Source organism: Chenopodium album, chromosome 21 (assembly GCF_948465745.1).
Source record: "Chenopodium album chromosome 21, dcCheAlbu1.1, whole genome shotgun sequence".
Lineage (NCBI taxonomy): Eukaryota > Viridiplantae > Streptophyta > Magnoliopsida > Caryophyllales > Amaranthaceae > Chenopodium > Chenopodium album.
In genome coordinates, this window is record NC_137854.1 from 7,858,375 (window position 1) to 7,869,687 (window position 11,313).

The 11,313-nt window shown below is 34.9% G+C and overlaps 1 protein-coding gene across 1 annotated transcript; it reads left to right on the forward strand.

The window, feature by feature from the left end:
* The first annotated feature begins 2,062 nt into the window (after positions 1-2,062).
* On the forward strand, positions 2,063-10,553 carry LOC145601084 (14-3-3-like protein G-BOX factor 14 kappa). Its single transcript, XM_081657014.1, has 4 exons — positions 2,063-2,676; positions 4,925-5,047; positions 9,485-9,601; positions 10,250-10,553. The coding sequence occupies exons 1-4, from the start codon at positions 2,164-2,166 to the stop codon at positions 10,268-10,270; spliced, it is 774 nt and encodes a 257-aa protein (XP_081513140.1). The 5' UTR covers positions 2,063-2,163; the 3' UTR covers positions 10,271-10,553.
* Positions 10,554-11,313: the final 760 nt, after the last annotated feature.

Consider the following 11,313-nt stretch of genomic DNA (forward strand, 5'->3'; position numbering starts at 1 on the left):
ATGAAACAATGTTTTACGTATATCTGTTATTTAGTTTAAAATTATTTTATGTCCCATAAAAACATTTTCTATTTTAAAGAATCATTCTTCTTTTAATAAAATCTTAGCCTCCACATCTACCTCCTCAGTGCCAATGCTATTAATCTCAACATCTTCATTAAGATCGAATGGAAGTTCCCCAATATTAACAGTTACATCGTTTGATTCTACATCTCCGATAGAACTAACCACGTCGTTTATCACTACATTCAGATCAATGTTCAAACGAGAGGCCCCGTTTCACTTTCCATTACACTGCCACACTGTCAAACACACAGCAGTATTATTTTATATGCTACAAAATATAAAATGATACTGCAAATTAATATTTTGTTTTTATATTGACTATATGACCCCACGAATAACAAACTGATCCTATAAATAAAAAAATTATTATTAACACCAATACAAACCTCGATTTTACATAAAAACTGATTCCATTACAATTATACCCAGCAACACACCTTCAATTATATTCAACCCTCACAAACAACACTTATAAAAACAAACAAAACCAAACACAACATAGATATCAATGTATTACTCGAAAAGCTCTACCCTTTCAATTTAATCTTTACATAATACTAATTTTAACCCAAAAATCATTTACTCAGAATTCATACAATATAAACCCTAATTTATCATAAAAATCAAATTAGGAATTTTAAACGAAATAATCCTACAGCTATCAAGATTACCTGCAAATACTTGTAATTGATTGACGAAATTGAATCGAAAACTTGAATAATTGCTTCACAATTCGTTCCCTAAATCAAATGGGTTGTCTTCTTCGCCAACGAAATTTGGGGGAAAAGATGAATTCATGGGGCAACAGAAGGGAAATTTCTTTGCTTACTCTGGAAATTAATGGTGCATTACCCAATAATCGAGTCATTAATTGTTGCCGCCCACACAAATTTTTCCCTCCCACCTTCATCAGTTTGGCGCCCAACATGAAAATTGTACCGCCCAAATTTCCCTCTTCTTTTTTTCCCTTCCCTCTTCTTTTTTTTGTTTCCATAAATACATTGCTGACTTGACGTTTTTATATTAACTATATGACCCCACGAATAACAAACTGATCCTATAAATAAAAAAATTATTATTAACACCAATACAAACCTCGATTTTACATAAAAACTGATTCCATTACAATTATACCCAGCAACACACCTTCAATTATATTCAACCCTCACAAACAACACTTATAAAAACAAACAAAACCAAACACAACATAGATATCAATGTATTACTCGAAAAGCTCTACCCTTTCAATTTAATCTTTACATAATACTAATTTTAACCCAAAAATCATTTACTCAGAATTCATACAATATAAACCCTAATTTATCATAAAAATCAAATTAGGAATTTTAAACGAAATAATCCTACAGCTATCAAGATTACCTGCAAATACTTGTAATTGATTGACAAAATTGAATCGAAAACTTGAATAATTGCTTCACAATTCGTTCCCTAAATCAAATGGGTTGTCTTCTTCGCCAACGAAATTTGGGGGAAAAGATGAATTCATGGGGCAACAGAAGGGAAATTTCTTTGCTTACTCTGGAAATTAATGGTGCATTGCCCAATAATCGAGTCATTAATTGTTGCCGCCCACACAAATTTTTCCCTCCCACCTTCATCAGTTTGGCGCCCAACATGAAAATTGTACCGCCCAAATTTCCCTCTTCTTTTTTTCCCTTCCCTCTTCTTTTTTTTGTTTCCATAAATACATTGTTGACTTGACGTTTTTTAATTGGTGGGGTACAAAAAGAATCTTGTACACTTTGTGTACCCCTAGCCTTTTACTCAAAAACATACTCATTGTTAAAAAAAAACAGTCATATCCAATGGAGAGTAAGTCCACGCAAAATCAAACCGAGAGTAAGTCAAAACACTTAAAAAATTCCTCACCAATTATCCACGTAAAAGCAAACAAACACCGGTCCCACCCCCAACCCATCCACTCTGGTCATCATACATTCATACTCACACTCACATTTCATTCTTATCCTATAAAAACTCCTCCTCCCTTCACTCCACCAAAAACCCCCCAACTTTTTTCACATCACACTCCATTTTCTCTCTCCTCCTTCACTCTCTCAACTCAAGCTATCATCAATGGCGGCCACACCAACTCCCACTCCCCCTCCTCCCCAATCCCTAACCCGCGATCAATCCCTCTACCTCGCCAAACTCGCCGAACAAGCCGAACGCTACGAAGAAATGGTCACTTTCATGGATAATCTCGTCACCTCCTCCGCCGATGTCGAACTCACCGTCGAAGAGCGTAACCTTCTCTCCGTCGCTTACAAGAACGTCATCGGATCTCTTCGCGCTGCTTGGAGAATCGTCTCGTCGATTGAGCAGAAGGAGGAGAGTCGTCGGAATGATGATCATGTTCCTCTTGTTAAATCTTATCGATGTAAAGTTGAATCGGAGTTGTCCGATGTTTGTGCTTCCATTTTTAAGTTGTTGGATAATCATCTGATTCCGTCGGCTACTGCCACGGAATCTAAGGTATTTTATTTGAAGATGAAGGGGGATTATCATCGTTATTTGGCTGAGTTTTTGTCTGGTGATGAGAGGAAGAAAGCTGCTGAAGAAACTATGGTTGCTTATAAGGCTGCTCAGGTTTACTTCTTAATTGCTCTTAAGCTTGAATTTGATTTGTTAATTGTTTAATTTTGCTAGTTTGAATTGAAATTTTGAATTTTAGGTTTTTGAGTAAAAAAAAATTGGGGGTTTCTGAGAATTATTTATGAAGTGTAATTATATTATATTTAATTAAGTTTTGTTAATGTTAAATTTGTAAAATTTGGTGGATAATTATTAAATCGCGGTTAATCGGAGTGTTAAGTTGCTCTTGAAGCTTTTGTTGATGTTATGGTAATCAATTGGAGTGAATTGAGTTAATTTAGTGAGTTGATTTACTGATATTGTTTGGTGTTTTAGTAGATTCATTTATAAGATTGGATCGAAAGTATCTTGTTTAGGTTATTGATAGGATCACCATGTTTAGTTTGGAGATTTTCAAAGCTTAAGGCAGTAATTCTGTATTGTGTTTCGTACTACTGATTGCTAGCCATTTTCAGTTTTCCAATACCATAGTACAGTAATATGCACAAGTGTAGACCGCCGTCATATGTCATTATATCATGTTCTTTTTGGTCTGATGCCAATAATCTAGACCTGTATATGTCGTAAAAAGTATGAACTTTAGCCCCTCAATCTTCCCCCACAAAATATCGAGCTGCTTTTGGATGTAGTTTGTTCTCATTGGCATGGCCTATGCATCATTTATGTTATATTCTTGAAGCCTGTTTGGTATGATGGATTTTATGGGACCACTAAAGTATTTGCGTTATAAGTTACTTGAGTTTGATTTGAGGGGGTATAGTAACAACTTCCTTTACTTGGAGGTAATTGACTCCACTCATCTGTTCCATTTTCAATATGGGATAGCATTATGTTATCCACTTCAGTTTTCCTTCCCTCTCTTTCTATTCCATTCCTGTAAATTTGTAATACCGAACTATTCATATAAATAATGGTCATCAGACTCATCACTACATTTTCCGCCTGGCACCAAACGAGTCATGTATATGTTATATATAATTACAAACTTTAGCCCCTTTATATACCTCCACGTGATATCGAGTTGCTTTTGGCTATAGTTTGCCTCCCATTAGTGTGGCCTTTGCATTGCATATGTTATATTCTTAGAGCATGTTTGGTGTGATGGAGTTTATGGCTGGCTGGAAATGGGACCACTAAAGTGTTTACACTATAAGTTATAATTTTCTTTACTCGAGTGTAATTGATTCCACTCATCCGTTACCCTCTCCATAGCACATTATGTTACATCATTTTCCTTCGTCTCTCATTCTGACACCCAACTATTCATATAGCATATAAGTACTGGCCTTTTACTACCCCATCCCTCACTCTGTCACTCATTTCAACATTTCATTCAATTCCAGTTCCTTCAACTATAATAATGCTCCCTCCTTACTCCTTAGTAGTTAGTACAACTTTGATCAGTTAGTGGAATTTGTAATATTAGGAGAAAGCATGAGAATAATTTAAAAAAAAAATAAAAAAAATCTGACTGGTGTAAATTATTACGGAGTATATCTCTATTTTTTTACTTGTAATCCAATGCTTCTATGATAATGGAATCAAGGAACCCCTTTTTTGGGCACAAAAAACTGGTTATTTGAAAAAAATATGCCACATTTGACTCTCCTAGTCTGCTAGTCAGAGCTCTAACTTTGGCCACAAAGTTGTCAAAATATGTATTTTTGAGTTGTGATATGGATATAAGGTAGTCTATGACAAAGTTTAATTTGGTTATAATTTTATACAGTAATTTTACAATTGTGTATTGGTTAAAAAAAACAGTCAAAGCTGAATAAGGTGGCCACTAAAGTCGAGTGTGATATATTTAGGGGAAGGTTGGAATATTTATTAATCAATAGGTTATTTGCATCCCTTTATATACAAAATGAGAATCTTGGATGGTTTTCTGTGTTACTAATAGTCAGTCACACACACATAAGTACATAACTGACTACTATTATTGGCAACGGATATATGGATATGTTAAATAAAAAATTTGCTTGACTTTGGTCCAAATAATGTTTTGGAAATTTAGGCAGTGCCACAGTTGGTAACTTGGTACTTGAGGTGAAACAATATAGCCAAGAGACGTAATGATTTTTATTTTATTTTTAATCATCTTGCAGCTGTCATGTCAAAGTCTTCTGAGTTCTGACAGAAAAAAGTTGTTTATGATATAAAATAACTAGCTATGGATTTTACCAATCACCATTTTATGTATCTAACTCTCATTGTTCTTTGTCTGCATTTTGTTGGATAGGATATTGCACTGGCTGATCTTGCTCCAACACATCCGATCAGATTGGGGTTGGCACTGAATTTCTCTGTGTTCTACTTTGAGATACTTAATTCAGCAGAAAAGGCTTGTAGTTTGGCAAAACAGGTATGTTTGTAAATCAATTTCTATTATAAATGTCAAAATCTACGCAGAGGGACCTGTGTCTGAGATGAAGTATTTCTTTTTCTTTTTCTTCTTGAAAACCAACCAAATGAAAGTCTTAACAAGAATTGGTCTTAGACAGTGCTTAAAAAGTGTCTGGGTGTTTACCATCAGTCTCTACTTAAAATTTTCTGTATCTAAATCTTCATAGGGAGCTTCCCTTGCAGCATTGCTGTAGCAATGTCTTTTTGGTCCATTACTAACTTTTTAAATTTTAGTTTCTTTTTCTTTCTGCTTTTCTTAATTTCTTTTTTCCTTTTACTTGCTTTTATAGCTCTACTTTCATATCCTTTTTTATGATTTTATATTCCTATACAACATTTATATTTGGAAAACCAATGTAGTACGTGTGTTTTGCTAAAGGGCTTCTATTAGTTTGTGGCTGTTTTGGTCTGGTTCTTGATAGGAATGATCCTTGCCGTTTGATATGAAAGGACTACTTGGACTTTAAAAATGGAACTCTTGAGTTTTTTTTTTTCCTCACTCATGTATTTGAGGCCTTGAGGGGAGAGGGTTAGTGGTACTCAGGAATACATATTTCTGACTTGAGCTTGTTTACCAAGTGTAACTGTGTAAGTGGCTGTTATGTTGAGCCATTGTTGGTAAAATGGGGAATATTCTCTATGTATCAGGCTCAAATATTCCATTTGTGTTGTTAGTAGTTGTAGCAATACGTCAGCCCAGTATGATCAGTATGCTGCAGTTTTGTGATCAAAATAGCATTGCTGTGGAAATCATATTGTATAGTAGTCTGTTATTTACACTGTTAACCTTTATCAATTTCTCATTTGCATCCTGTGAATCAGATTGATAGATTATCTTTTCCTTAGGTTGCTCACTTGTTCTTCACTTATTTGGTTAGAATCAAGGGACTGAAGGAAGTAGGGCAAGAATAAATTATAGTGTAAAGTAGACAATGCTCCTTTTATGAAATAGCTCGATGTAAATCTTGAGACTAAGATTGTACTAATTTCTTAATCAATCATGGTATTTAGAATTAGATTATTTAAATCTGGGTTTCTTGAAGGAGATTGATGAAGTGACAATAATCATCAGAATTTTTATTTAGAAAAAGAATTTTTCTTAGCTGTGAGTTGCCAATCTTGCTTCGAGTGGCTCGAGTAATTTAGAGTTTCTCATGTCACTTATATTTGAATGCCCTGTCATTCTTTTTGTGAGGTGCATTGGTGCAATAGTTGCAATTTTAGTGTAGCTTGTCAAACAAACCCTTGTTTTTAGGTAGAGGGTTTGGGAACCATCCATTCTATACCCTTGGTTTGATTTTTGACTTGATAACCAGAGGAGAACCAGTTATGCCTCAGAAAATAATTTGCTAAAGCCCTTATTTTTTGTTTAAAATGTAAATATCAACATTTTACTACAAGTGCCCTTATTAATGGACAGGGAAGTATTATCAATTAGTAAAAATAATTCCTCTCTTCGTCTTCTACTATTTAATTTCAAGGAGGCACTGACACCGTCTAAGAAAATAACATTTGATGTGAGGACTAATTGGGAAGATGGATAAGCAAATGAAGAACTTATGACAACAAGCTTCAAATAGCTGAACTTTTTTCAAAATTAGAACCTTATTACCTTATCCCACTTATATATGATCCTAAAGGTATTAATCTAAGTGAGTTGGGTCTTATGGTTGTGCCATGTTCTTAGGTCACTGTCCATATATCAAATGAATAAATCTGAACCATCGTTACTTTTATAGCTTTCTTTGGGCAATGTCTAATGTAAGTAATGTATTGCTAAAATGCTAAGTAGTTGATAGATCAATCAGAAGCTTTATAAGTGAATTTAACATGTCTCAGAGAGACCAATACGAAGTTGGTAATGGTGTTGACTATCTCTATTCCCCCCCCCCCCCCCCCCCTTCTTCTTCCTCTCGCTGGACAGTAATGGCTGGTTATATGGAGTAAAAGGCTGAACTACAGCAAGGAGGAGATGATGGTAACAGTAGATATGGGATTGCAGATTTGTTTTTCAATACCTCTAATAAACAAAATGTGTTTTCAAAGGAGACAAGACGGTAACATTTATTATATTTTAATGGTAAGGACGGTAACATTTATATTTATGTTTTTTATGTTTTATGTTTTTATGTTTAGTGGCTATTAGATCAACTCAATACGTCAGCCCAGTATGATCAGTATGCTGCAGTTTTGTGATCAAAATAGCATTGCTGTGGAAATCATATTGTATAGTAGTCTGTTATTTACACTGTTAACCTTTATCAATTTCTCATTTGCATCCTGTGAATCAGATTGATAGATTATCTTTTCCTTAGGTTGCTCACTTGTTCTTCACTTATTTGGTTAGAATCAAGGGACTGAAGGAAGTAGGGCAAGAATAAATTATAGTGTAAAGTAGACAATGCTCCTTTTATGAAATAGCTCGATGTAAATCTTGAGACTAAGATTGTACTAATTTCTTAATCAATCATGGTATTTAGAATTAGATTATTTAAATCTGGGTTTCTTGAAGGAGATTGATGAAGTGACAATAATGCCATCAAATTCAATAGTTTGATTGCATTTTTTTATGTTTTGTTTGGTTCTGATGAATTATTTTATGTTACCATTGTTTGTTCTGATGAATTATTTTATGTTACCATTGTTTTATCAATGGTATGGAGGACTATGACCAGACTCGAACCCTCATAGTTTTTTGGGTCCTGTGTTTGCGGGCATGACACTTTGGAGTAAAGGTTGTTAGTGGCTATTAGATCAACTCAATTGGTTCAACCCTCAATTTTTTTTGGTCATGACACTTGGGAGTGTAGGTTGTTAGTGGCTATTAGTTCAACTCAATTGATCTATTAGTTTTTTTTGTCTAGTATTTGCGAGCATGACGCTTAGGAGTAGAGGTTGTTAGTGGCTATTTCTATTTGTTTTTGTTTGGTTTTGATGAATACTTTTCAGTTACCATTATTAGTGGCTAATTATTTTTTTAATGGTAAGGAGGACTCTAACTAGACCTCAACCCTCACGGTTTTTTTGGTCCATTAATTGCGAGCTTGGTTCAGCTGGTAAGGTTCTTACCTCAAATCCTTGAGGTTTGTGGTTTGAATCTTTCCAAGGGGGTGCTTGGGGCCTTGGGGGTAGGGATTCCTTTACCTTCCCCCTAACTCCCAAGTGCCTGCAAATACTAGACCAAAAAAATCGTGAGGGTTGAGGTCTAGTTAGGGACCCTAACCTTAGAGTCCTTACCATTAAAATATAATAAATGTTACCGTCTTGTCTCCTTTGAAAACACATTTTGTTTATTAGAGGTATTGAAAAACAAATCTGCAATCCCATATCTACTGTTACCATCATCTCCTCCTTGCTGTAGTTCAGCCTTTTACTCCATATAACCAGCCATTACTGTCCAGCGAGAGGAAGAAGAAGGGGGGGGGGGGGGGGGAATAGAGATAGTCAACACCATTACCAACTTCCAAACTCGGTTTGAAGATGAGCCACCAAGCAGTGACCAACCAAAATATTTATCTGATTTGATGTTTACCTGGTCCAATGTGATGGTGGTGGACTGGTGGTGCCAAATGTGGCTCATACATCATGACCATAGGAGGGAGGTTATAAATTAGGATGGGTGGAGGACGAATTCTAACTATACTTTGATTGCCAGCAAAGTCAACAGTGATGAAGTTTGAACCTTTTTTGATCAGAAGAGTAATGTGCAGCAGTGCAGCTAGTTGACTTGAATGAAATTCCATTTTTGCAGCTTGAATCTGCTGTAATCTCTGTGATTTCCAAGTAATGAAGAAAGTAAAGGAGAGAAATAGGGGAGGGTGATGCATTTGTACCATTTCAAGTAGTCAAGTGTAATTAGAAGAGAATGTTGATGGCCTTATCACTTTTGGTTTTGGGGCTTAACAAACGAATAAAAGTCGTCGATCAAACATTTCCAATAGAAGGGATTAGCAAAAAAAAAAATAAAAATAAAAAAATCATTTCCCCCACCTTTACTTTCAACAATTTTTTAAAATTTCATCATAAATTAATTAGAGAAATGTCAGAATTTTGATATTCTAGTAGAGCGTTCAATTTGTGTTTAGAGTGGTGGAATCAATTTGTAGATGGAATCACTTTGTCAGTTCACTACACAAGAATTGTGTTTTAGACTGTTTTAGTATTTGTATTCACCACATTCTTGACAAAGTGATTTCAGTTTTGTTTTATGCTGGCCACGGATTGTCTTTTAGATTGTTGCATTATTTCAGATATGCATGTCACTTAATTTGGATCCTTATTGAGTGGTGGATGATTTTACTTTTGAAGGCATCCTATATAACAAATCCTTTTTGGCAGATTAGGCCTGAAGTATATTTTAATGCTTTGGCTTAACCATTGTTTGTTGTATGTGAAGGCCTTTGAGGAAGCCATTGCTGAGCTTGATACTTTGGGTGAAGAATCCTACAAAGACAGTACACTCATAATGCAACTATTGCGGGATAATCTCACTCTTTGGACATCAGATATGCAGGTACGTGACAGTTGTTTTATGTCTAACTTAACTCTGGTGGTAGTTGTTCATGTTGCTGCTTTTATTCTGCTAAGATAGAGTTGTAACTTGCTAGCCCAATAATTTGTTGAAGAAGCAGGGGATACAACCGATGCATAGAAAATTACCTTTCAAAAATACAACCTGCAATTACACTATAGGCGATGATTATGGAATCATCTTGTTATCCCCTGTAAAGTTTTAGACACAGGCTACTATAAACTTTGATCATAGTTTCACTTCATGTTGCCTTACCACTTGAGCCTGATTGTAGAAATACATAGCCTTTTCTTAGAAACATGATTGCCCCGGTCTTGTTAATATAGTTTGTTTACGTGATTACCCTGTACCATAGCTGTTTCTAAGAAGCATATTGGCCCTGGCCTAGTTAATATCGATTGTTTACTTGATTACCCTATACCATAGCCTTTTCTAAGAAACATATTTGTCTTGTCATATTTTTGGAATGGAAGTAGTTGTTTATACTATAGGATTCACATTTACTTCTTTGAGTGTAACACTTAGTATGCTGTTGCATAAAACACCTTGTGTTTGTTTATTTTTACATATGCTGTACAAATTCCGGTCCTCTATGAACTGATCATCTCACCACTGTCTCTGAACATGCAGGACCAAATGGACGAGGCATAGATGAGTAAACTCACAACTCTGCTCCTTGAAGGAGGTGGGCTTGAATGTCATTAATTTCCTGTTATCTGGACAAATATTTATGCACAGAACCTTTGTAAATGGAAATTGTATGATTATCCAGTCAACTTTTTTTTTTTTAGTTTTGATGGCAGTTTTCATGGGTAAATAATTTTAGACAACTGTTGTATTAAGCTCCAATACCGCATGATAATTGTCTTCTAATTGTAATCTTCAAGCTTTATCTTTTTATAAAACTTTGAATGTACCCTTTTCGATCTCGCCATTACCCTTCCAGTTACGTTTTAGGGTCCCCTATTGCTACAGACATAAGTCGAAGAAACGTAGTTGGCCTCACTAGCCTCACATCTTAAGTGTATTGCATATCGAACCATCCAGATCGTGTCTGGAGATTATTCCTCGGTGCAACGTTCAGTGGTCCCTAACTGTACTATTTCATAATAAGGCCACACCTCTTTCCTCTCCCAAGTCCCAAGCCAAATGCTGCAGAAGGATGAAGTTAATATCACGCATTAAAAACTTCATCTGCCCTAACATTCTCCATTAAACTGACAAGAAGCTTCCATTTAAGAAATGAAATTCTAGTTTCTACTCTAATCCCAAGTTTTGATTGACCAAATTAGTTGGTCAAATGCTTATATTTTACATAAGAATAACTATTTTGTCTAATATTAGTAGTACATTATTTTAATTTTTTAACTAATGCAAAGTATTAAAAAAATTGTCATTATTTTTGGTCAGTATTGTGAACGTAATAAATGTCCCAAAAACTGAAAAATTATGAAAGATGGAGTAAATATTAAGAAAGTGAAGTTGCATCAAATGAACTTCTGGTTTTTACGATGAAAACCATGGTTCATGCACGTATAACAATCGTGTCAGATTTCTTTTGTGCAGCTACAGAGCTACTCACAACCCAGGCTCATAAACTTCTGCCTCATCTTTTTCTTTTTATTACATTTTTAAAAAATTATTTCAACCATTTAATTATTATCATACATTCCTACATAAGATAATATATTTTG